The 26422-nt window shown below is 45.3% G+C and overlaps 2 protein-coding genes across 3 annotated transcripts in view; both read left to right on the forward strand.

Annotated features, from left to right (window-relative positions):
- The window catches only part of ADAM9 (ADAM metallopeptidase domain 9), a 36414-nt gene extending 15365 nt beyond the window's left edge, over positions 1 to 21049 (forward strand). For both annotated transcript variants that reach the window (XM_087875822.1, XM_087875821.1), the window contains 16 exons: positions 810 to 875; positions 2081 to 2152; positions 2835 to 3004; positions 4508 to 4589; positions 6523 to 6656; positions 8351 to 8522; positions 9154 to 9246; positions 10287 to 10482; positions 11433 to 11538; positions 13568 to 13751; positions 14686 to 14766; positions 15877 to 15982; positions 16078 to 16216; positions 17013 to 17109; positions 18237 to 18274; positions 18637 to 21049. In XM_087875822.1, coding sequence (XP_087731948.1) covers positions 810 to 875; positions 2081 to 2152; positions 2835 to 3004; positions 4508 to 4589; positions 6523 to 6656; positions 8351 to 8522; positions 9154 to 9246; positions 10287 to 10482; positions 11433 to 11538; positions 13568 to 13751; positions 14686 to 14766; positions 15877 to 15982; positions 16078 to 16216; positions 17013 to 17109; positions 18237 to 18274; positions 18637 to 18718 — 1818 coding nt within the window. In that variant the 3' untranslated portion in view covers positions 18719 to 21049. The remainder of the gene's footprint in view (positions 1 to 809; positions 876 to 2080; positions 2153 to 2834; positions 3005 to 4507; positions 4590 to 6522; positions 6657 to 8350; positions 8523 to 9153; positions 9247 to 10286; positions 10483 to 11432; positions 11539 to 13567; positions 13752 to 14685; positions 14767 to 15876; positions 15983 to 16077; positions 16217 to 17012; positions 17110 to 18236; positions 18275 to 18636) is intronic.
- A 4986-nt stretch (positions 21050 to 26035) lies between these two features.
- The window catches only part of LOC132711241 (disintegrin and metalloproteinase domain-containing protein 32-like), a 29133-nt gene continuing 28746 nt past the window's right edge, over positions 26036 to 26422 (forward strand). The window contains exon 1 of the mRNA XM_087875823.1: positions 26036 to 26366. Coding sequence (XP_087731949.1) covers positions 26297 to 26366 — 70 coding nt within the window. The 5' untranslated portion in view covers positions 26036 to 26296. The remainder of the gene's footprint in view (positions 26367 to 26422) is intronic.

A 26422-nucleotide genomic window follows, 5' to 3' on the forward strand; every position in this document is an offset into this window, starting at 1 on the left:
CTCCCCCCAATCCCTGAAAATCCCAGTCCCTTCTAGCATTGATGAGGTTACCTACTTGGGTAATGAGACGCCTGCAAGAAAACGACCAAATTCAGAGAGCAGCAAGGACCACACAGTTGTCGTCGTCGTCGTCGTCGTCGTCCTCCTCCTCCTCCTCCTCCTCCTCCTCCTCCTCCTCCTCCTCCTCCTCCCCCCCAATCCCTGAAAATCCCAGTCCCTTCTAGCATTGATGAGGTTACCTACTTGGGTAATGAGATGCCTGCAAGAAAATGACCAAGTTCAGAGAGCACAAAGGACTCCGCTGCCCTCCTCCTCCCTGCAAACCCCAGTCCCTTCTAGCACTGATAAGGTTACCTAGTTGGGTAATGAGACGCCTGCAAGGAAACAATCAACTCAGAGAGCACCAAGGACCTGAGATACAAATATTCTCCTTTATTAGTAAAGATGTTTATGTCAACCAGGTATTTGCTTGATCCCGATGCTTGACATGTATGTTAAAAAAGGGCAAAGCACATTCAATGGCCTCTGCCATTTTGATATCGCTGATCCCCCTTGAATAAAAATGTGTCCTCCTCCTCTTAAAGCGCCATCATGAGACTCAGAAACATAATTGGCATACGACAAAACCTAAAGAATATCCTGGACGTTGCTACTGGGTTTCAAGGTCCTATTAGAGATTCTACTAGCAGTGTTAAAGGAGTATGTCGTGTAGTATGACCTCATTCTGTCCTGAATTTGAGAATCAGGAAAGAAATGTTAGTTTGTTATGAACCCCTGTGTTTTTTTTTTCTTTCTTTTCTTTTTGGTAGAGGAAAAGAAGCGTTCTTCAACAGACAAGATACGTAGAGCTCTTCATCGTCGTAGACAAAGAAAGGGTATGATGCTTGTCTATATCTATCTATCTATCTCTATCTATCTATCTATCTATCTATCTATCTATCTACCTACCTACCTACCTACCTACCTACCTACCTACCTACCTACCTACCTACCTATCATCTCTATATCTATCATCTATCATCTCTATATCTATCTGTCTGTCTGTCTATCTTTCAATCTATCTATCTACCTACCTACCTATCATCTCTATATCTATCATCTATCATCTTTATATCTATCTATCTACCTACCTGCCTACCTATATTCTCTATATCTATCATCCATCCATCTATCTATCTATCTATCTATCTATCTATCTATCTATCTATCTATCTATCTTTCTATATCTATCCTATCTATCTATCTATCTATCATCTCTATATCTATCTATCTATCTACCTACCTACCTACCATCTCTATATCTATCATCTATCATCTTTATATCTATCTATCTACCTACCTGCCTACCTATATTCTCTATATCTATCATCTATCTATCTATCTATCTATCTATCTATCTATCTATCTATCTATCTTTCTATATCTATCCTATCTATCTATCTATCATCTCTATATCTATCTATCTACCTACCTACCTATCATCTCTATATCTATCATCTATCATCTTTATATCTATCTATCTACCTACCTGCCAACCTATCATCTCTATATCTATCATCTATCATCTCTATATCTATCTATCTGTTTATCTATCTATCTATCTATCATCTATCTATCTATCTATCTATCTATCTATCTATCTATCTATCTATCTATCTATCTCTATCTACCTACCTACCTACCTACCTATCTATTCACCTACCTACCATCTATCTGTCTTTGTAAATTGCTAATCATCTCTCTGCCTGCCTGCCTGCCTGCCTACCTACTTACCATCTCTCTGTCTGTGTATCTATTGCTAATCATCTATCTATCATCTACCTACCTACCTACCTCCATCCATCCATCCATCCATCACCTCTCTGTCAGTCTGGCTATCTATCTATCTATCTGATAAAGTTGTTACAAGTTTTTATAAGATTTTCATCGTCATAAATCAGGTTGCACGGAGCCTCTGGGTCAGCAAGGCAGTCATTGGCTTGCAATCCTGCCCAAAGTTTTAATGCCTTTGAGGGATTCCTCGGCTGCCATGATGATGTGTGCCCCAACCTCTTCCCCCCCCCCTTTTTTTTTCTCGCAGTACTATTTGTTAGGCCAGAATAAAACGGCAGTCAGAGAAGAGATGGTGCAGCTGGCAAACCTTCTGGATAGTGTAAGTGGAAGAATTTTCATGGCAAATGCGCAGAATGTCAAATCTGTTGTTTGCTGTTCCCAAAACGTTTTGTACTGACAATAATGTTGATGATAACAGAGACAAGCAATCCTCGACATACGATCCTAATTGGGACCGGATCGTCTTGTTTCTGAGAGTTGCAGTTGTTAATAGCAATAGCAATAAGCACTTAGACTTATATACCGCTTCACCGTGCTTTTACAGCCCTCTCTTAAGCGGTGTACAGAGTCAGCCTCTTGCCCCCAACAATCTTGAGTCCTCATTTTACCGACCTTGAAAGGATGGAAGGCTGAGGCAACTCAGCTGGGATCGTCAGAGACTTTTCAAAGCATTTTTTTTTACCACCTCCTCGGCCAAGAGGTTGCAGAAAAAAATGCTTTGAAAAGCCTCTGACGATCCCAGCTGAGCCGCGCGATCATCAGAGGCTTTTTTTTTTTTTTTTACTTTTAAAAGCGTTTTTTCGTCGGAAGAGATTGTAGAAAAAATGCTTTTAAAAGTAAAAAAAAAAAAGCCTCTGATGATCGTGCGGCTCAACTGGGGATGGAGGCAGGAGCAGGGATTTTTGCTACCGGTTTTCCGAACCCCCCGCCACCATCGCTACCGAATCGGGCCATCCAATCCGAACCGGGAGCATTTCACCCCTGCTCTTTGCCCTTTCCAGATGTACATCATGCTAAACATCCGCATTGTGTTGGTCGGCCTGGAGATCTGGACGCTCGAAAACAAGATCCGGATGGAAGGAGCCGCCGGAGACGTCCTTGCCAATTTCGTGCAGTGGAGAGAGCGGGATCTGATTCCCCGCCGACGGCACGACAGCGCCCAGCTTGTTCTGTAAGATGTGGGCACCCCCTTCTTCTGGGCAAAGAGGCCACACACTCTGTCCACACAAAAGCCCTACAGGTAGTCCACGACTTAACAACCACAATTCGGGCCACAACGTCCGTTGTTAAGCAAAGGCTGTTGCTAAGTGAGTCACAGCCAGTTTTACGGCCTTCATTGCCATGGCTGCTAACCCAAATTACTCCAGCTGTTGGTAAGCGAATCTCGCTTGACTTGTCTGAAGCCCAGCTGGAAAGATCGTAAATGGCTATCATGTGAGCATGGGACATTGCAACTATCATTGGTTTAGGGCCGGGGTACTTACGGGACCGCCTTCTGCCACCAATTGCCTCCCACTGGCTGGTTCGCTCCCACAGAGAGGGCCTCCTCAGGGTGCCGTCGGTCAGACAATGCCGGCTGGCGACCCCCAGGGGGAGAGCCTTCTCTGTGGTGGCACCTACCCTCTGGAACAATCTACCCCCAGAGATACGAGTGATCTCCGACCTCCGGACTTTTCGTCGGGCCCTAAAAACCTATTTTTTTCAGTTAGCCGGGCTGTCCTGATTTTACGGTTGGTTTTATAATTCGATATGGATTTTAATCGAAAAGTTTTAAATGACGGGCCAAATTTATTTCATTATTTTAAATCTATTTTTAACTTTTGTGTATAAATGTTTTTTATCTTGGCTGTTCACCGCCCTGAGTCCGAAAGGAGAAGGGCGGTATAGGAATCTGAAAAATAAATAAATAAATAAATTAATTAATAGCTGCCCGTTTTGATCATGTTGGCCGCGGAGATACTGCAACAGTTGTTAAGTTGTTTTTCGGCGCTCTTAGAACTTGAAATGGTCACGACTCCGAATGGTTTAAGTTGAGGACTACCTATTCCTGTAGACAAGATTCCCTTGGGCAGCGTCCTGCCAGTCCCTCTAATCTAGAGATTCCAACCTTATTTATTTATTTATTTATTTATTTATTTATTTATTTATTTATTTATTTATTTATTTATTTATTTATTTATTTATTCATTCATTCATTCATTCATTCATTCATTCATTCATTCATTCATTCATTTAATTTGTATATCGCCCTTCTCCCAGAAGGGACTCAGGGCGGTGAACAGCCAAAATTAAAAAAAACATACAAATACAAAAGTTAAGATAATTAAAAAGAATTAAATCACTAGCTTCCCAATTTAAAACCCCCAAATCCATAAAATTTAAAATCCCAATTTAAAAACCATTTAGGCTAGGCCAGCTTGATGGAATAAATAAGTCTTCAGGGCTTTACGGAAGGTCCGGAGGTCCGGGATCAATCGTATTCCAGGAGGCAGCTCGTTCCACAGGGTGGGTGCCCCCACCTTGGCAACTTTTAAGACTTGTGGACTTCAACTCCCAGAATTCTCCAGCCAGCCATGTTTAATGGCCATCGGCCAATAGTTTACTTTCGGACAAAAGCAATTCTTAATGTTTAACTGCCATTAACAAATGTGGGTTATTTTCCTCTCTACTATAGGAGGAAGGATTTTGGTGGCACAGCTGGGATGGCTTACGTGGGCACGGTGTGCTCCAAAAGTCACTCTGGAGGCATTAATGTGGTAAGCTGCTGCTATTACCTGCACCTCCGTTAAGTTAAAATTATTTATTTATTTATTTTATTTATTTATTTTTATATGCCGCCCTTCTCCGGAGACTCAGGGCGGCTTACAATGTGTTAAGCAATAGCCTTCATACTTTTGTATATTTTATACAAAGTCAGCTTATTGCCCCCACAAACCGGGTCCTCATTTTACCCACCTTAGAAAGGATGGAAGACTGAGTCAACCTTGAGCCTGGTGAGAATTGAACTCACAGTAATTGCAGGCAGCTGGATGTTAAATGCTGCCTTAGTAGGAGGCATTATCCTCCTACGCCACTCAGGCTCCTCTAAAGTTAAAGATAAAATTACAGCTTTTGTGACTGTGACAGAAAGGGCAGCAGAGGCTGTCCTCCACTTACGACACTTACAATGGAGCCCCGCATTTCCATTGCGGAACAAGACGGGGGTTGAATGACAGTTTGTTCCGTTGTACGACCTTTCTTGCCACCGTTGTTAAGCGAATCACTGCAAGTGGTAGTTAGTCGCATGGTTATTAAGTGAATCCGGCTTCCCCGTTGACTTTGTTTGCGAGAAGGTCACAAAAGGGGAATCACGTGACTCCCGGGGACACCGCCACCGTCGTAAGTACGAGTCAGTGGCCAAGCTTCCAAATTTTTTTCTTTTTTTTTTTTTCTTTCTTAGTTTATAATATATAATACAAAAGTACAAAAGAAAATAGTAGGAAAAAGAAAGGAAGGAAAAAATGTGGGGCAAGGAGAAAAGAAATAAAGAAAAAGAGCCTTGATAGTATAGTGGTCGAAAGCACCCTGTTATTAAGACCAGCTGCCTGCAATTACTGCAGGTTCGAATCTCGCCAGGCTCAAGGTTGACTCAGCCTTCCATCCTTTCTAAGGTAGGTAAATTGAGGACCCAGTTTGTGGGGGCAATAAGCTGACTTTGTATAAATATACAAAAGGATGAAGGCTATTGCTTAACGCACTGTAAGCCGCCCTGAGTCTCCAGAGAAGGGTGGCATATAAATCAAATAAAAAAAAAAAAAAAGCATTGATTTCTGATTCCTTTTGATGCAGTAGAATAAGATAATAACATCAAAACTCAACTTTTTACTTTTACATAATAATGCAAACCAGGGTGGATTTGATTTAAATCGAGTTGATTTAAATCACAATTTAAATCATGATTTAAATCACTAGTAAAAAGGCTTGATTTAAATCAACTCGATTTAAATCATAATTTTTAAAGAGCAACTGTCATCTCTGCTACTCCTTTGACCCGCCGTTGACTCACCGATAGTCCCAGTGTTGCAGAATATACAGCCTCCTGCTACAGAACTAAGCTCCATTTCATGCGGAATAAACTAAATTATTTATGTATCTTAAATAGAAAACTATCTTACGATAGATTTTTACCCCAAAAGTTTTTTATTAAAATAAATTCGATTTAAATCAAAAAAATCCGATTTAAATAAAAAAAATCTGATTTTTTTGATTTTTTTTTTTTAAAAAATCATTGATTTTTATCCACCCTGATGCAAACTAGCCATTTCCATAACAACAAACCTATTGCCGGTAGTCCTCGACTTACGACCACAATTGAGCCAAGGGCGGTATTCACTTACCTTCGCTTACCGGTTCGCAAATGTGAGCGCGCAAATTTAGGTTGGCGAAGTGAGAACTTTGGTAAATGAATTTTGCCTCATTTTACGATTTTTCATGTCACGTTTGTTAAGTGAGTCACTGCAGTTATTCAATGAATAACTCAGTTGTTAAGCGAATCTGGTCATTCATTCCCTTTCCCTTTTGCGAAACTGGTTGCTTGGAAAGAGCTAGGAAATAGCTTGAGTCCCATGCTGTCTTGCGTACTACTGTTGGTGCACGAATCTCCTGACAAAGGAATCCATGCCGTCTTCTTTCTTCTGTGATATTTTATAGTTTGGACCTACCAGCGTGCAGGCGTTTGCATCCATTGTCGCTCATGAGCTTGGCCACAACCTGGGCATGAACCACGATGACGATAGAAACTGTCACTGTGAAACGGGGAACTGTATTATGAACTCTGGAGCATCGTAAGTAACTCCCAATTCTATTTTCCAAAAGGCATTTTGACACCTGCTGGTGGAAGATCAAACAGATTCCTGGGAGTTAAAAGTCCACAGGTCGAGCAGATTCCTTATGAACCTAGCAGGACATTTTTGTCTCCCAAGGGAAGTAGAGGATCAACCATCATCATCTTCTTTTAACGACCCCATAATCGGTGGAGTCTGAGCAACTGAATGGAGCTAGCGGAGTGTTTTAATGGCCGGATGCCCTTCCCTGTCGCCAATGAGGAGTTTTGTTCAGCAGATATATTCTCATCGGGCCCAGAGAGAGAAATATCTGCCGCTACCTAGGATCGAACTCACAGCCTCCGGATTGTGAGGCGAGAGCTCCACCTCTAGGCCACCGTACCACTCCCAAGTAGAGGATCAACCATCCCGGACTTAATTCTCACTAAGAGAGATGAAACGATAGAAGGGGTTGAAGTTATTATGAATCGTCGCACAGTCAGCCAGATGTTCAGATGTTCAGGCATTTTTTGTCTACCGATCGAGTCCTTTCCAAAGACTGGGGACAGACAGATGTTGATGTTTGATGGTGTTATAGATACTGTTTCAGGATTATTATTATAACATGCCCTATTAGCAATCTTGCCTTATTTTGAAGCTAAGTAAAATCCAACCTGGTTAGTACTTGCATGGAAGACTTCTAGGGAATTTCAGAATTGAATAGAATGGCACAACATTGACTCAGCCTTCTGTCCTTCCGAGGTCGGTAAAACGTGGACCCAGATTGTTGGGGGCAATAGGCTGACTCTGTAAACCGCTTAGAGGGGGCTGTAAAAGCACTATGAAGCAGTATATTGTATGTCTAAGTGCTATTGCAGATCAGACCCTCCCTCCCTTCCTTCCTTCCTTCCTTCCTTCCTTCCTTCCTTCCTTCCTTCCTTCCTTCCTTCCTTCCTTCCTTCCTTCCTTCCTTCCTTCTTTCCTTCCTTCCTTCCTTCCTTCCTTCCTGCCTGCCATAGTGGCGCAGTGGTTAGAATGGAGTATTGCAGGCTAATTCTGCCGACTGCCAGCAGTTCGATCCTCCCTGGCTCAAGGTTGACTCAGCCTTCCCTCCTTCCGAAGTGGGTCAAATGAGGACCCAGATTGTTGGGGTCAAGAGGCTGACTCTGTAAACCGCTTAAGAGAGGGCTGTAAAGCACGGTGAAGCAATATATAAGTGCTATTGCTGTCTTCCTTCCTTCCTTCCTTCCTTCCTTCCTTCCTTCCTTCCTTCCTTCCTTCCTTCCTTCCTCCCTCCCTCCCTCCCTCCCTCCCTCCCTCCCTCCCTTCCTCTCAGTGGTTAGAGTGGTGCATTGCAGGCTAACTCTGCCCCTTGCCAGGAGTTCGATCCTGACTGGCTCAAGGTTGACTCAGCCTTCCCTCCTTCCGAGGTGGGTCAAATGAGGACCCAGATTGTTGGGGGCAAGAGGCTGACTCTGTAAACCGCTTAAGAGAGGGCGGTAAAGCACTGTGAAGCGATATATACAGTAAGTGCTATTGCTGTTGCAATTAACAACTGCTATTAATGGTGACCAGGGATGAGGCTTGCCCATTCACAAAAAGGCTGCCCTATGCCAGAACCATTTATCAAGCACCAGTCAATCAAACTGCTCTCTGCCATCCCTCTAATTCCACTTCCAAACTGAAAGGCTCTCGAAATCTCCCCCTCTTTGTAGAGGTGCCAGGAATTTCAGCGCCTGCAGCGAGGAAGACTTCGAAAAGCTAACCCTGAACAAGGGCGGAAGCTGCCTTCTCAACATCCCCAGGCCTGAGGAAACCTACAGCATCCCATACTGTGGCAACAAGCTTGTGGATGCGGGAGAAGAGTGTGACTGTGGGTCAGTGGAGGTAAGTAACACACGAAAACAGAGGTGATATTCAGCCGGTTTAGACCGGTTCGCCTGAACCGGTTGCGGAAATCGCAGGTGGGCCTACCCAGCCGTCCCGGCTCTATGCCATCCTATTTAGGCCTGTTTTTGAGGCCGGGCACATGCAGAAGGCCGGGCGCATGGTGTAGAAGGCAGGCGCGCGCACGAACCGGGCACGTGTGCACATGAAGCGAGCACGCGTGTGTGGCGAACCAGTAGTAACATAATGTGAAACTCACCGCTGCATGTAAAGACATCTTTGTTGCCAGGGCCAGTGTGAGCTTCCAACCAGTTTGAAAGGTGAATAAAATTTCAAGAAAACAAGGGGAAAAATTGGAAGTTGCCCGTAGACAACGATATGTGCTTTAAGACTTACGTTTCCCCTGAAGAACTGTCTAATGGTTGAGTTATGAGGAATCCAGCACTCCCCAAAAATCTTGAGTTGAGGCCGGGGTAAAAGTGAAGAATCCTTTGCACACGGACGGTTGTGTCTAGGAACGCGCAGATCTCCCTGTCTGCAACATACAAATCAGACTTTCCTCTTTTGGTTAGGAGACGGGGCTGAAAACGCCTGGAAGTGTGTTACCTTCGTATGGGTTGGTCTTTTTCAGGAGTGTAAATCTGATCCCTGCTGTGAGGCAGGAACTTGCAGGCTTCGCTCAGGATCCGGCTGCGGCTACGGAGATTGCTGTAAAGATTGTCAGGTAACAAATTCTGTTCTGTTCTGTTATTCTGTTCTATTCTATTCTGTTCTTATTCTGTTCTGTTCTGTTCTATTTTGTTCTTGTTGCTGATCCTGTTCCTGTTCCTGTTCTGTTTTATTCTTCTGTTCTGTTCTAGTCTGTTATTCTGTTCTATTCTATTCCTGTTCTGTTCTGTTCATATTCTGTTCTGTTCTATTTTGTTCTTGTTCTTGTTCTTGTTCTTGTTCTTGTTCTTGTTCTTGTTCTTGTTCTTGTTCTTGTTCTTGTTCCGTTCCGTTCTATTCTTCTGTTCCGTTCTGTTCTGTTCTATTTTGTTCTTGTTCTTGTTTCTGTTCCTGTTCCTGTTCCTGTTCTGTTCTTCTGTTCTGTTCTAGTCTATTATTCCGTTCTATTCTATTCCTGTTCTGTTCTGTTCATGTTCTGTTCTATTCTATTTTGTTCTTGTTCTTGTTCTTGTTCTTGTTCTTGTTCTGGTTCTTGTTCTTGTTCTTGTTCTTGTTCTTGTTCCGTTCCGTTCTGTTCCATTCCATTCTATTCTATTCTTCTGTTCTGTTCTGTTCTATTTTGTTCTTGTTCCTGTTCCTGTTCCTGTTCCTGTTCTGTTCTTCTGTTCTGTTCTAGTCTATTATTCCGTTCTATTCTATTCTATTCCTGTTCTGTTCTGTTCTGTTCATATTCTGTTCTGTTCTATTTTGTTCTTGTTCTTGTTCTTGTTCTTGTTCTTGTTCTATTCCGTTCCATTCTATTCTATTCTTCTGTTCTGTTCTGTTCTGTTCTGTTCGTATTCTGTTCTAATTTGTTCCTGTTCCTGTTCCTGTTCCTATTCTATTCTTGTTCTGTTCTGTTCTGTTCTATTCTTTATTCATCCCAGACCCTGTTCTGTCCGATCCAATCCTATTCCCTGATAAATGGTGAACACAGAACGCTCGGGACTGCCATTCCACCATATCTGGAAGGCACCGGGGCAAACTTAGATCCATTTTCCTTAATGGATCTCAAAACGTCGAACCGTGGCCCCTTTCCCCTTCTTCTCTCTCCAGTATCTTTCCAAGGGCACCGTGTGCCGTGAGAGGGCCAGCGAGTGCGACCTTCCCGAGTACTGCAATGGCTCTTCGGCCTTCTGCCCGCAGGATGTCACCATTCAGAACGGGCACCCTTGCCACCAAGACCAGGCCTACTGCTACGATGGAGTTTGCCAGGATTACGAGTTACAGTGCCAGGATATCTTTGGACCACGTAAGGGAAATATATGGGTCGAGCCAAAACAGCCAGAACATTTTTGGCATTCGGCAGGGATGTGTCATTGCTCTAAGACTGGAATAATCTGATTACCGTATTTTTCGGACTATAAAATGCACCGGAGTATTAGATGCGCCAAGATTTCGAAGAGGAAAACAAGAAAAAAAATTAGTTTTTGCCTTCCTCGACTCCCAGGAGCACTTTGCAGGCCACCCAAACCCTCTGCGCGTCCCATTTTTGTGAAAAACTGTCAGTTTTTCGCAAAAACGGGATGCTCAGAGGGTTTGGGTGGCCTGCAGAGTGCTCCCGGGGGCTGTGGAGGGCAAAAATGCAACACATGGGGGCTTTTGGAGGCCAAAAACAGGCCCTTTTTCCGCAAAAACTGGATGCTCAGAGGGTTTGGGAGGCCTGCAGAGTGCTCCTGGGGACTGGGGAGGGCAAAAATGTGATGCATGGAAGGTTTGTGAGGCCAAAAATGGCCCTTTTTTTCACAAAAATGGGGATGCTCAGAGGGTTTGGGAGGCCTGCAAAGTGCTCCTGGGGGCTGGGGAGGGCAAAAATGCGATGCATGGGGGGTTTGTGAGGCCAAAAAGGGCTGTATTTGGTGTATAAGATGCACCAACATTTCCACCCTCTTTTGGGGGGGGAAATTGCATCTTATACTCCGAAAAATACAGTAAGTGCTGCTGATTGGGTTACGCCAATTTAACAACTGTGGCAAGGAAGGACATAAAATGGAGCAAAATTCATTTAACAACTGTCTCACTTAGCAACAGAAACCTGGGCTCAATTGTTGTTGTAAATCGAGGACTGTCTGTATCTCATGCTGGAAAAGTGTGTGTGGGGGGGAAACACGCTCCTGTTTGGGGCATTGGAAGGTAAGGGGGGGGGAGGGTTTAAGGCGAGCTTTGGATTGCTAACCTTGCTTCCCAATGCGTCTTTTGCAGAAGCAAAGGTTGCCCCCAAAATTTGTTTCTCGGATGTGAATTCCAAAGGGGATCGGTTTGGAAACTGCGGATATCAGAACCGCGAATACAAGAAATGTTCAAGCTGGTAAGAAGGCAGGTTGGGAAATTTTCTCCAGACTTGATGGAACTGTTTCTTAGAAGGGGAAGTGAAGGGTTGCGATTGTGGCAAGGTGGGAGGGCCTGTGACCGTTCGCCGCAGCCAACTTGCCATGGCCAACTCACCGTGACTATTGGGGACGAGTCATTGGCCCCCACGGAGAGGTCTCGCAACTTGGGTGTCCTCCTGGATACAAGGCTGTCTTTAGAAGAGCATTTGACGGCTGTGGCCAGGAGGACTTTCTATCAGATTCGCCTGATTCCCCAGTTGTGTCCCTTTCTGAATCGGGACTCCTTATGCACGGTCACTCATGCCCCTGTCACTTCCCGCCTGGACTACTGCAATGCTCTCTACATGGGGCTCCCCTTGAGGAGCACCCAGAGGCTCCAACTGGTCCAGAATGCGGCTGCGCGGGTGGTTATGGGAGCGACATGGCGCTCCCATGTAACACCTCTCCTGCGCGAGCTGCACTGTCTCCCGGTGGTCTTCCGGGTGCGCTTCAAGGTCTTGGTTACCACCTTTAAAGCGCTCCATGGCTTAGGACCTGGGTACCTACGAGACCGCCTGCTGCCACCAGTAGCCTCTCACCGGCCAGTACGCTCCCACAGAGAGGGGCTCCTCAGGGTGCCGTCGGTCAAACAATGTTGACTGGCGGCCCCTAGGGGGAGAGCCTTCTCTGTGGGGGCACCTGCCCTTTGGAACGAGATATGGAGGATCTTGGATTTACGCACTTTCCACCGTGCCCTCAAGACTTTTTTATTCCAACAAGCTGGGCTGGTCTAACTCTTTTTAATTGGTTAATTTTAATTTGTTTTTAAAAAAGGGGTCTTTTAATTAGTATGGGCCAAATTTGTTTAATATGTTTTAAATTGTTTTTAAATTTTATATTGTATGTGTTCTATCTTTGGCTGTTCACCGCCCTGAGTCCTTCGGGAGAAGGGCGGTATATAAATCCAAATAAACCTAAACCTAAACCATGGCCAACTCACCGCAGCCAACTCACCGCAGCCAACTCACCATGGTCAACTCACCATAGCCAACTTCACAGATGGAGGGTCAACAGCCCCCAGGTCTGGAGGTGGCTGATGAGGAAGAGGAGGAACAGCTGGGTCCAGTGCCTGATGCGTGAATGTGCAGAAGGGAGAGGAGAGGAGAGCAGTGGAAATCTATGGGCCGGTCCTTGGGACGGAAGAGCCACCGCTGCTAGTGAAGCTCCACCCTAGCTCTGGCGGATAAAAGGCAGGGGGTGAAGATAAATAGATGTGGCAGAATACTATTCATCTCCCTGCCAGGCGGACTTGTTAGCCTGCATTGAGAGATAAACTCTTTGCCGAGGCTGCCAGCGCTCCTAATAAAGGAATCATTGCGTTAACTACTGTTCTGTCCCCGTCCCACACACGCACACAAACAGACAGCCGGGGGTTAAATAAACTGGCAGACAACCAATTCTTCCGATAAGACGCTTGGCAGCAACCCAGTAGCTGCTTGCCAAGAACTTTTACTCAATAAACAAAATACCCACAGTCAAGAATTGTCCATTTCGTAAAATAAATCCAAGGCCGATAATGTTGTTTCCACAGATGCAATGTGACTCGATAGTAGTTAGTTTTGTCCGTCACAGAGTCCGAATGGCCACCTCATCCCCTTTTATATCCTGTGGGGTGTGGTCCAGTGACTCAGCCTAATCTCTGGCACGCCTTTTCTTCTGTTGCGCGCGCTTATCTCTGCGACGCTGCCGAGGATCCAGCCAAGACTCATTATCCTCATCACTGTCCATCTGTGGCTGCGTGGACGTCCTTGGCCCCAGCCCTATCTCTTGCCCTTCGGTGGACACCGAAGGCATTGCCAGAGAGGAGGGTCCTGGAGAGGGAGGCCTTGCCAACTCCTCTCCTTCACTCTCGGAGTCCTCTCCTGCCAATGACACAGGCTCAGGTAACGGAGCCACAACAACTACAGAGAGTTTGTTGTGTTTGGGAGCCGGGTCAGAACACAATTGCAGTGATACTTGTCTTGTCAGGAATGCCATGTGCGGAAAGCTGCAGTGTGAGAATGTGGAAACCTTGCCGCTTTTTCGGATCAAGCCCGCCATTATCCGAACTCCCATCAAAGACACGACCTGTTGGGGTGTTGACTTCCAGCTAGGATCAGATGTGCCGGATCCTGGGATGGTGAATGAAGGCACCAAGTGTGCACCTGGAAAGGTATGTTAAGCTCGCATGGGCCACTTCAGAGCCCCAAGGATGAGTTGATTTCTCTAGAGCACGGGTGGGGAACACGGCTGGCTCAGGAATTCTGTGAGTTGAAGTTCATGGATCATAAAAGGGTCACAGTTCCCCACCTCTGCTCTAGAGCAGGGGTGTCAAACTGGATTTCTTTGAGGGCCGGATCAGCATTGTAGTTCTCCTCCGGGGAAGAGGGAATGGAGTTGGCAGAGAGAGAGAGAGAGACAGAGGCGGAGCCAGATCCGTCCATCAGCCCTCAGATGGAGAGTCAACAGCCACCAGGTCTGGAGGTGGCTGATGAGGAAGAGGAGGAACAGCTGGGTCTAGTGCCTGATGCACAGAAGGCAGAGGAGAGGAGAACAGTGGAAATCTATGGGCTGGTCCTTGGGACGGAACAGCCACCGCTGCTAGCAAAGCCCCACCTGAACTCTGGGGATAAAAGGCAGGGGGCGGAGATCAATAGATGTGGCAGAGTCAACCTTGAGCCGGTCAGGATCGAACTGCTGAACTGCAGTCAGCAGAAGAAGCCTGCAGTACTGCATTCCAACCATTGAGAGGGAAGGAAGGAAGGAAGGAAGGAAGGAAGGAAGGAAGGAAGGAAGGAAGGAAGGAAGGAAGGAAAATAGCAATAGCCCTTAGACTTATATACCTCTTCACAGTGCTTTTACAGCCCTCTCTAAGCGGTTTACAGAGTCAGCCAGTTGCCCCCAACAATCTGGGTCCTCATTTTATCCACCTCAGAAGGATGGAAGGCTGAGTCAACCTGGAGCCTGGTGAGATTCGATCTGCCAAACTGCTGGCAGCTGGTGATCAGCAGAAGTACTGCACTCTAACCACTGCGCCACTGCGGCTCTTCATCGGGCGTTTAATGGCTTGCATGCAAATAAACCAATCAGGTGTTGCTTCGTTTCAGGTCTGCAAACACTACCAGTGCGTTAATGCGTCCGTCTTAGATTACGACTGTGACATCAAGAATAAATGCAACGGGCACGGGGTGAGTTCCGAACGAAAAGCAGTTTGATTTTGTAGGACTTTCCTGTTGGTTCCTGGGTTTGGTTTCCGGATCTAGCTTGTAGAAATGTAGTATCTTCTTTGCCCCTCCACTGATTTTTTTTTCCCCTTGTCCATTGATGTTTGCTACTGTTCTAAGTTTTGTGAAGATCAACTGGGCACTGGAGAGTTTGTTTAAAGAAAGGCTCGTCAATCATCCTGACTGTCAAGTCCATGGGGTGTCCATCCTTGGATGGTGACCAGATCCCAAAAGATTAGATTCTGGGAAGCAGGGGGGATAGAATAGAATAGAATAGAATAGAATAGAATAGAATAGAGTAGAGTAGAGTAGAGTAGAGTAGAGTAGAGTAGAGTAGAGTAGAGTAGAGTAGAGTAGAGTAGAGTAGAGTAGAGTAGAATATTGGAATGAAGAGTAGAGTAGAGTAGAGTAGAATAGAATAGAATAGAATAGAATAGAATAGAATAGAATAGAATAGAATAGAAGAATAGAATAGAAAATTGGAATGAAAAGTAGAGTAGAGTAGAGTAGAATAGAATAGAATAGAATAGAATATTGGAATGAAGAGTAGAGTAGAGTAGAATAGAGTAGAGTAGAATAGAATAGAATAGAATAGAATAGAATTTTTAATTGGCCAAGTGTGATTGGACACACAAGGAATTTGTCTTGGTGCATAAGCTCTCAGTGTACATAAAAGAAAAGATACATTCGTCAAGAATCATAAGGTACAACACTTAATGATAGTCATAGGGTACAAATAAGCAATCAGGAAATAATATCAATATAAATCGTAAGCATGCAAGCAACAAAATTACAGTCATCCAGTCATAAGTGGAAGGAGATGGGTAGTGGGAATGATGAGAAGATTAATAGTAAAGAATACTGCAAAATCCCTATTCCCTCCCTATCAGCTGGGACTCGGGAGGCAGAGAATAGATGGGGGCGGGGCCAGTCCGAGGTGGTATTTACCGGTTCTCCGAACTACTCAAAATTTCCGCTACCGGTTCTCCAGAACTGGTCAGAACCTGCTGAAACCCACCTCTGTCTCTGCCCCTGAGTTCACCGAAATATTATTCTTCCCTCTTTCTAAACCAGGTATGCAACAGTAATAAAAATTGCCATTGCAATTCAGATTGGGCGCCTCCCTACTGCGATTCCCCTGGATATGGGGGCAGTATAGATAGTGGACCCACGTACAACGGTAAGTCTCCGGAGTGGGAAACTGGTCCTTCATGAAAAATGAAGAAGCCTCACACAGAAGCTTCCTTCTCCTTTCTTTCCTTTTTTTTTTCCCAGACAGCAATGTTGCCGCACGAAACTGGATCCTGGCCTTTGTATTCATAGTTCTTCCCATCGTGATAATTGCACTCGTTCTTTATTGTACGAAAAATAAAACCACTCCTTCCTGGTTGCCCCTCGTGGACACCTGTTGCAGGTAAGTTTTTTTTTTCCACCCTCCCCTCCCCCTCTCCTCTATTTTGCCCTGAAAATATCCCTGCAGAAAAGCCAAGTTTTTGGTTTTGAAAAAGAACAAAAAAAAAAAACCCTGTATTTTTCGGAGTATAAGACGCTCTGGACTATAAGACGCACTTGCCATTTTTGGTGAGGAAAGCAAGGAAAAGAAATCTGCCTCTGCTTCTGCCTCTGAGCAGTTTTGCCTCCTTGCAGCAAACAGCCTGCTTTGCTTTCATTTTCGCTTTCAGCAGAGCTTGATTAGCACAAGGGGAAAAAAAAAATCTGCTCCAGCAACTTACCTCCTTGCAGCAAGCAAAATGTGTACCATTATTAGAAATATATAAGTTGATTGAATGTAATAACTATTTATTTATTTATTTATTTATTTATTTATTTATTTATTTATTTATTTATTTATTTATTTAATTTCTATACCGCCCTTCTCCCGAAGGACTCAGGGTGGTGAACAGATTAAGATTTCATATACATTTAATATATATATAATAATATAATATATAATATTATTATATAATATAATTATAATTATATAATAATATAACTATGATTAATTCTACCAGTTTTATTTGTATTAGAATGTATGACACCCAGGCGCACGCATTAACTTGATACGTTTGTTAAAAAATAAAAAAAAATAATAAAAAACTTGGGGAAAAAAAGGAACCCTTCCACCTAGTATCCTTTGTCTTTCTCAGTTTGTAGACAAACGACAACTTTGTCTTAGTTGTGCTAAGTATTTTATCCGTCCGTTTGTTTAGATGCTTTCGCAGATCGGATATCGGTAGGCAGCAGGCTGTTCGAACCGAATGTCCACGCAACTTTCCGTATTCTTCCAGAAGTGCAACATCATCCGTGGTAAGAACAGCGATATTTCCACTGCTTACAAATCTTGGCAGTTTTAAGGAAAAACGGGAGAAAGAATTCCAGTTAAAAGGAATCATCATCATCTTTTAATGACTCCATAATCCCTTGCGGGGTGGAGTCTGGGCAACTGAATGGAGCTGAGTGTTTACTGGCCAGATGCCTTTCCTGTCGCCAGTGCGGAGTTATATGCGGCAGATACATTCTCATCGTGCCCAGAGAGAGAAATATCTGCCTCCACCTAGGATTGAACTCACAGCCTCCTGATTGTGAGGCGAGAGCTCCACCTCTAGGCCACCGCACCACTCTCCAGTTAATAGGAATAGAAGGAGCTATTAAAAGCCAGCACTCCTATTCCTTCTAACTGGAGTTCCACCTCGCATTTGTCGTTAAAAAGGCAGGGCAGGTGAGCAGGAAAATTGCTGGACAAGGCATTTTGATGGCTCCTAATGTCTACAATGCTAACTCAACTATCTTCTAGGACAGTGATGGCTAACCTTTTTGCCATCACATACTAGGAAGGGAAGGGGCGGGGTCGCACGTGCCCACACCCATAATTCTACGCGTCCCACCCCTGTGCATGTGTGCGCCACCCCCAACCCCCCGCTCTCCCCGCCTGCTCCTGGCACGTGATGGTACAGTGGGCCCGGTAGGCCTATTTTTCTCTCTCCTCAGGCTCTAGGTTCCGGTCCCACTGGAAGTTGGCAAATGGGCCGTTTCCGGCCTCCCGAGGGCCTCCGGTGGGCCTCCGGGGTGGTGGTGGTGGGGAAGGCTGTTTTCGCCCTCCCCAGACTCCTAGGAAGGCTCTGGAGCTTGAGGAGAGAGAAAAACAGGCCTTTCTCACCCCCCCACCCCCCGAGCCCCTCCGGAGGCAGAAAACAGCCTGTTTCCCTACTTCCGGTGGGCCCAGAAGGCCCAAAAATCAGCTGGCCGGCACGCCAGAGCTGAGCTCACATGCCCACCAATATGGCTGTGGCACGTGTGCCATAGGTTCACCATCACGGTTCTAGGAAGTCAAACAAAGTACAGGTCAACAGATATTGGGCAATTCTTACCCCATTCATCGACTATCTCTTGTAAAACCTTATTAGACTCCTCCTTTATTTCCTTCTTCCACACAGGTAGTGTCATCCATGGACCAACAGCGTGTCCCGCCAAGGTCAGTATATGGGGAGGGTGGAGGAGGAGACTAGCTGAAGGTTGCAACACTACCTCTAACTCGGTTTTGGGGAGGTTTTTGTAGAAATGCTTAACAGCATTTCTAATGGCTGCTTTGGGGCTTCTACCTATTCCAGCCCTCCCTGGCAAGTCAGTTGGGATTGTCAGAGGCTTTTAAAAGCATTTTTTTACAGCCTCTTCAGCCGAAGAGGTTGTAAAAAAAATGGTTTTAAAAGTAAAAAAAAAAAAAAAAAGGTTGGCCACGCCCACTCAGCCATATTACCCCCCTCCCCCACCAAGCCGCGCCCACAGAACCGGTAATAACACATTTTACATTTCACCCCTGCTGTCTTCCCTTTACAGGCCTCCACCTCCAGTGGTGAAAACTTCAAGGGCATCGGAACAGCTGATCCCCTCTCGACCGCCACCTTTGCCCCCTATATAAAATATGTCATTGGCCTTTTGCAAGCCTGCAACCCCCCCCCACCCCTTCTTAGGACCGAGCTGCCTCAACTCTGTCCATCAAGCGACTTTTGAAACTGCTGTTTTCTTCCTTGGCACCAGAATAAAGAGGAAAGGAAATACAGAGGCGATACCCGAAATGCAAAAACCAAGGAATGTAAACTCAAAATACCTCTCCAGGAACTGAAATCACCGAGATGGTCAAAACTGCCCAAGTCAACGGCATTTCAGCTGCATTGCTGGGCGATAATCAGCTTTGAACTGGGACAATGTTTTCGATTTAAGGGCATCTTCCTTCTTTTTTTATGGTTAGATTTAATCATGCGATACTTGACATATGCAATCCCACCCCCCCACCCCCCGCAGAATATGAAATAAGACGGGCCTGACCAATTTTAAGGACCAGTAAGCTGATCTTAGAAGGGACTTGTCGATCGAAAGGTCGGCAGTTCGGCGGTTCGAATCCCTAGTGCCGCGTAACGGGTTGAGCTCCCGTTCCTTGTCCCAGCTTCTGCCAACCTAGCAGTTCGAAAGCACGTTTAAAAAAAAAAATGCAAGTAGAAAAATAGGGACCACCTTTGGTGGGAAGGTAACAGTGTTCCGTGCGTCTTTTGCGTTGAGTCATGCCGGCCACATGACCACGGAGACGTCTTCGGACAGCGCTGGCTCTTCGGCTTTGAAACGGAGATGAGCACCGCCCCCCCGTAGAGACTAGCACATATGTGCGAAAAGTTACCTTTACTTTTAAGCTGATGTAGAAACCAGGTTCCGTTTCACTAAAACCTACTTTGCAGTCCCGTAAAGCGTCATTATGGGAAACAAAATGTAGTTCGACTTGATTGGGAGAAAAATCCAGAGGTGGACAGCCCTGATCCACTGAGGGGGTACGGGCTGCTGTTCTTTTCCTGTGCCTTGGGAGTATTGTGTCTATTCTGGAATTTTAAAAATTCTTAAAAAAAGGACGCAGGCCGCAAAGATGCGTAAAGGTGCGTGTGGCACTTTAAGATGATGGGACAGGTAGCCTAAAACGTGACACTTAAGTATGAGGCTTGCATGCCATATGCTTTGGGGGTGCAGCTGTTCCTCAAAATACAGAATCCAGGAGGGTGGCAGGTTAGTTTTGACAGCTGCAATTCCCTAAAAAGTTATACCTGTCTTCACCTGTACTTCTGAAGCTTCGGTCCAACCCAGGAACAGGAGCAACCTTTAAATCGCTTTGCGCGGATTGGAATTTTCTTACCTGGAAATGCATGAAGCTTAAGACAACCTGAGAAAATGTGAAGCATAAAACGGCTGTGCAGTTGTATTCTTCTCTGCTTCGAAGCCAGAAACCCACTGAATTCAATGGGACTTTTGTTCAGTGTGGGGGTATGATTGCAAGCTTTTTTTTTTTTTTTAATTTGATTTATATGCCGCCCTTCTCCGGAGACTCAGGGCGGCTTACAGTGCGTTAAGCAATAGCCTTCATACTTTTGTATATTTTTATACAAAGTCAGCTTATTGCCCCCACAAACTGGGTCCTCAATTTACCTACCTTAGAAAGGATGGAAGGCTGAGTCGACCTTGAGCCTGGTGAGATTCGAACTTACAGTAATTGCAGACAGCTGGTGTTAAATTACAGTGCTTAGTCTGTTGAGCTATCCAGGCTCCAAGCTTATCCAAGCAGGGCTACCAGCTAAGGGCTCTTGACTGTTTATTGCTAACACTGATATTGTTTTTTTTTTTCCTTAATGAAAAGAGATAGAAGAATTGGCAGGAAAAGAGGAGAAGATTATAAATAGAAGATGTTGCATCTTTTTAATCAGGTGTCCTGGTACAGTCAAAAGTCCTGGCCACGATGTTGTGATTAAAGGTCTCCTCCCTTTGAGCGCACCTGCCTAAAATTGGGCAGAGCTTCCCTCACCCTTACAGGTGGTCTTCTTTTAGCGACCATACTTGCGATCAGCAACTCGGTCCTTAAATGAAGTAGTTTGCCAATTGGAACCGCGAGTAAGTTACGATCTGCATTCAACCTTCCCTTTGCTCTATAGACGTGCAAAGGGCGGACTGGTTGTGTTCCTCTTCGTTAAGTGTGAATGGTTGCTAAAACGAGGCGGTCGCTAAACGAGGACCTCCTGCATGATGGCCACCCAACTTGACTTTGTTACCATGCCTTGCAGACACCTCTGCTTTTGCCAAAACTGAGGCAGGGCAATTGCACAACAACAAACCTCTAGGTACTTTCTCCTCGAAGTTTATGAAATCCTTTCTTCGCATGTACATAGTTTTTAACGCTGCGTGAGACTGTCAACAACTAATTAAACAACTAATTCTATCTCGGCTGGTTCATCTTAACAACTGCGTTTAAATAAAAAAAAAAAGATTTTAGGGACTTTTAATCCGTTTCCGTTAACAAGCACTAACTTAGGAAATTCGTCTGATTAACCAGTAGCGATGCCTTGAGATGATGGTACAGGAATTGCGCTTCGGTGTCCAAAAAATGGCTTAAAGATTTAAAAAGCACTTATTGTCAGCTGGCCCGGAGATGCTAAAATCCTAAACATTCTAGTAGTTTATTTTATTTTATCTTATTTTTTTTAAAAAAGCACATGCTTGCAAGAGTAATGAAAACCAATGCCCAAGTTTAGAAATGAAAATTATACTGTTCTGCTGATCGCTGTTACATTGACATTTGTCTAGTTCAGAGTTTTTTCAGTCTTTTTTCAAACCATGGAACCGGTTCATTTGATAAAATACCTGTTTAAGAGGGGTGAGGCTTCTGGATGTCAGCTGATAAGGTTTGCCCTTCCTGGGTGTGTGTGGGGGGCATTGAAGTCCCCTTCCCCCCCTTCCATTCTGGAGAGGGGCTCTCCCACCCAATGTTGCAGAACCAGAGGTGGGGTTTCAGCAGGTTCTGACCAGTTCAGTAGCGGACCGGTAGCAGAAATTTTGAGTAGTTCAGAGAACCGGTAATAAAAATTCTGACTGGCCCCGCCCGCATCTCTTCTCTGCTTCCCAAGTTCCAGCTGATCGGGAGGAAATGGGGATTTTGCAGTAACCTTCCCCTGGAGTGGGGAGGGAATGGAGATTTTACAGTATCCTTCCCCTGGAGTGGGGAGGGAATGGGGATTTTCAGTGTCCTTCCCCTGGAGTGGGATAGGAATGGAGATTTTACAGTATCCTTCCCCTGGAGTGGGGTAGAATGGGGATTTTACAGTATCCTTCCCCTGGAGTGGGGTAGAATGGGGATTTTACAGTATCCTTCCCCTGGAGTGGGGAGGGAATGGAGATTTTACAGTATCCTTCCCTGGAGTGGGGAAAGAATGGAGATTTTACAGTATCCTTCCCCTGGAGTGGGGTGGGAATGGAGATTTTACAGTATCCTTCCCCTGGAGATTTTACAGTATCCTTCCCCTGGAGTGGGGTAGGAATGGGGATTTTACAGTATTCTTCCTCTGCAGTGGGGAGGGAATGGGTATTTTGCGGTATCCTTCCCCTGGAGTGTGGAGGGAATGGGGATTTTGCAGTGTCCTTTCCCTGGAGTGAGATATGAATGGAGATTTTACAGTATCCTTCCCCTGGAGTGGGGTGGGAATGGAGATTTTGCAGTATCCTTCCCCTGTCACGCCCACCAAGCCACACCCACAAAACGGGTAGTAAAAAAATTTGAAACCCACCACTTTGCAGAACCCATTCAAGTCCTAACAGAATCCCAGTTTTGCATGGAACTCAAGTTTGAAAAACTCTTTTGTTTCATGATAATACAGACTGAAAGAAATTCGTCACATTTGATTCGGGACACAGAAGAAGTCCCAGGATGTCCCCCTTCCGAAGATAGCCTGCATTTTTTCACAGCCACAACATACGCTACACAATAGTGCTAAGGCTGTGCAAATTAGGGCCAGCTTTTTTCCGGTTTCGCTGTTTTGTTTTTTTCCCCCCATGCCAAGCTAACGGGCACCATTGAAAATGCAAAGAGAGAGATGGAAACAATGCCAAAACTATGATTTTTTTTCAGCCTACGAACCAGGGGTGAAATGCTACCAGTTCGGCGAAACTGGTAATGATGGCAATGGGTGGTTCAGAGAACCGGTAGCGGGGACAGCACTAGGCTCCGCGCACCCACACTGTCGTCGTAACCTGTTTTTTTACCCTCTCTGCATGCGCAGAAGGGTTTGCACATGCGCAGAAGGGTTTGCGCATTCGCAGAAGGATTTGCACATGCGCAGAGGGTCGAAGCGCAGCGCGCGCACTTCCGAACCGGTACGAAAGGTAAGTAGATTTCACCCCTGCTATGAACGGTCAAACTGCTGACTAAATACGATAACATTTGCAGGTTCTCCAACTCAACCCGTTTGCTCTGACTTCTTCCTCGGTTGCTGACTCCGTTTTATTATCCGAACTTTTTGACAACGGCCTGAGCACTTGGAATCTGATTAGCCTGCTGGAAGAATCCAATTGATCCTTAAAAGCGTTGCCTTTTCAGATCGATCGGGGATGTTGACGTCGGCTGAATCTCGCTGGATTGAATCGTGCACCGCTGATTTGAGTCAGCGTTTAAACGTTGCTGAAAAGAAGATTCTGCTACGGTAGCTTTTGGGTGAATGATTGGCGTCGCTGTTAGACAAGGGGATTTGATCTCTCCTGGTGAGGCAGAATATATAGTTACCGTATTTTTCGGAGTATAAGACGCTCCGGACTATGAGACACACCTACCTTTTTTTGGCGAGGAAAACAAGAAAAAGAAATCTACCTCTGCCTCCCAGCAATTTTGCCTCGTTGCAGCAAACAGCAAATAGCCTGCTTTACTTTCATTTTCGCTTTCAACATAGCTTGATTAGCACAAGAAAAAAAAAACTGCTCCCAGCAATTTACCTCCTTGCAGCAAACAGTAGAGGCCCGCGCAAAACAGCTGAGAGCAAAACAGCTGAGAGTTGGGAGGCCGATCCAATCAACTTGTGCTAATTAGGCTGTGCTGAAGCTGAAATGAGCTGTTTCTTCTTGATACAAGGAAATAAACTGCTGGGAGGCAGAGACCAAAGGGTGGGGGCCAGTGGGTAGGCGGGACTACATTCGGTGTATAAGACGCACCTTTTAGGGGGAAAAATGGTGCGTTTTATACTCCGAAAAATACGGTAGTTCACAATGGACACGGATTCTTGCAGATCACTGTATTAAAGACTGAAATAATGATGAATAATTATGGTGATTTATTCCCTAGTGGCATTAGCTGTTCAACATACTGACTGGTGCGGTGGCCTAGAGGTGGAGCTCTCGCCTCACAATCAGGAGGCTGTGAGTTCGATCCTAAGGTAGAAGCAGATATTTTTATCTCTGGGCACAATGAGAATATATCTGCCGAACAAAACTCCTCATTGGCGACAGGGAAGGGCATCCGGCCATGAAAACATTCTGCTAGCTCCATTCAGTTGCCCAGACTCCACCCCGCAAGGGATTACGGGGTCGTTAAAAGACGATGATGATTAGCTGTTCAACATACAGGTAGTCCTTGGCTTATAGCCGCAGTTGGGACCAGCAAGGTAGTTAAGTGACTTGTGCCCAATTTTACAGCCTTTCTGGACACGGTTGTTAAGCAATCACTGCAGTTGTTAAGCAAGTCATATGTTAAGTCAGTCTGGCTTCCCCCAATGACTTTTGCTTGTCAGAAGCTGGCTGGAAAGGTCCAAAAATGACAATCTCGACCCCAGGATGCTGCAAATCTCAGAAATACATGCTGGTGGCAAAGCGTCCAGATTTTGATCACATGGGGATGCAACAACAGTTGTAGTGCAAGGCCTTTTTTACAACTTTTTTTTTAATTTACCTAAGTTACCTTTTTCAGTGCCAGGCAGTCAGTAAATGAACAGGTTGTCGGTAGAGGATTACCTGGACTCTTGTTTCGGCAAATGTTCGCCTCGTCCTTGCCAAAAGAGAGTTTTTAACCGTGTGTTTGTGTGCATTCATCTGTGTTAATAAAATGATTTGAATGATTCAGCCTCGTAAATATTACCAAATATTCATAGTCGGCGTATTGCAAAGTTAGAAGAGTTCTGCAGCTGAAGGAGCAGTGTAGCTGCCGCTCGGGTTTCCTTCTCTTCCCCCAGTCCCCAAATCAGCTGTGATTCAACAATAGTTTATTCAATAAGTCATAATTGGCTTATTAGCACTTAGCACTTATATACCGCTTCACAGTGCTTTTACAGCACTCGCTAAGCGGTTTAGAGTCACCCTATTGCCCCACAACGATCTGGGTCCTCGTTTGACTGACCTCGGAAGGATGGAAGGCTGAGTCAACCTTGAGCCGGTCAGGATCGAACTCCTGGCTGTGGGCAGAGTTAGCCTGCAATACAGCACTCTACAGCACCAATACTTCCTTCCTTCCTTCCTTCCTTCCTTCTCCTTCTTTTCCTTTCTTCCCTCCCCTTGTTCTTCTTCCTTCTTTCCTTCCTTCCTTCTTTCCTTCCTTCTCCTTGTTTTCCTTCCTTCTTGTTTTCCTTCCTTCCTTCCCCTTGTTCTCCTTCCTTCTTTCCTTCCTTCCTTCTTTTCTTCCTTCTTGTTTTCCTTCCTTCTTGTTTTCCTTCCTTCCTTCCTTCTTCTTCTTTTCCTTCCTTCCTTCCCCTTGTTCTCCTTCCTTCTTTCCTTCCTTCGTTCTTTCCTTCCTTCTCCTTATTTTCCTTCCTTCTTGTTTTGCTTCCTTCCTTCCTTCTCTTTCTTTTCTTTCCTTCCTTCCCTTTGTTCTCCTTCCTTCGTTCTTTCCTTCCTTCTCCTTCTTTTCCTTCCTTCTTGTTTTCCTTCCTTCCTTGTTTTCCTATTCTATTCTATTCTATTCTATTCTATTCTATTCTATTCTATCACTATCCCTATCCTATCCTCCATCCTCCTCCTAATTCTATTCTATTCTATTCTATTCTATTCTATTCTATTCTATTCTATTTCTATTCCTCTCCTCTCCACTCCTTCATCCTACTTCTATTCTATTCTATTTCTATTCCTCTCCTCTCCACTCCTCCATTCTACTTTTAATTCTATTCTATTCTATTCTATTCTATTCTATTCTATTCTATTCTATTCTATTCTATTCTATTCTATTCTATTCTATCCTATCCCTATCCTATCCTCCAACCTCCTCCCTATTCTATTCTATTCTATTCTATTCTATTCTATTCTATTCTATTCTATTCTATTCTATTCTATTCTATTCTATTCTATTCTACATAAAAAAAGCAGTAATGGTTAAACCGATTGTCCCAAAGGTGCTTGTTCAGGGGGGCACCTGGCTTTCCTTGTTTTCCTTCGAGGACCTTTCGCTTCTCCTCCAAGTGCAAATGCAGGGAAGGGGGGAAGGGGGGGAGGAAATCCCACCGCCCTTAAGCCAGCAGCGGGACGAGACGCGGCGGTCCGGAAGGCCCCCAGCCGCCTTGCGAGGGATGCCCGCCGTTGCCCCCCGATGGGCAGAAGCCCCTTTGGCCCCGGAGCGCCGTTTCCAGCCCGCCCCGCCCGGCTTCGCCTCCCAGCCGCGGTTTCCCGCCCCGTTCCAGACCGGAGCCCGGACCGTTGAGCCGGCGGGTGGTCCGGCAGCGCCATGGGGCTGGGACGGGGGGCTCCGTGGCCGCTCCGCCTCCTGGGCTTGGCGAGTCTCCTGGCGCCCCTGGGTGAGCAGAAGGCGGGGAGACCCCTCCTCCAGGGCCAGCCCTACCCGGAGGCTGGT

The sequence above is a fragment of the Pantherophis guttatus genome, chromosome 9 (assembly GCF_059756535.1).
Source record: "Pantherophis guttatus breed Tessera chromosome 9, ASM5975653v1, whole genome shotgun sequence".
Classification (NCBI taxonomy): Eukaryota; Metazoa; Chordata; class Lepidosauria; order Squamata; family Colubridae; genus Pantherophis; species Pantherophis guttatus.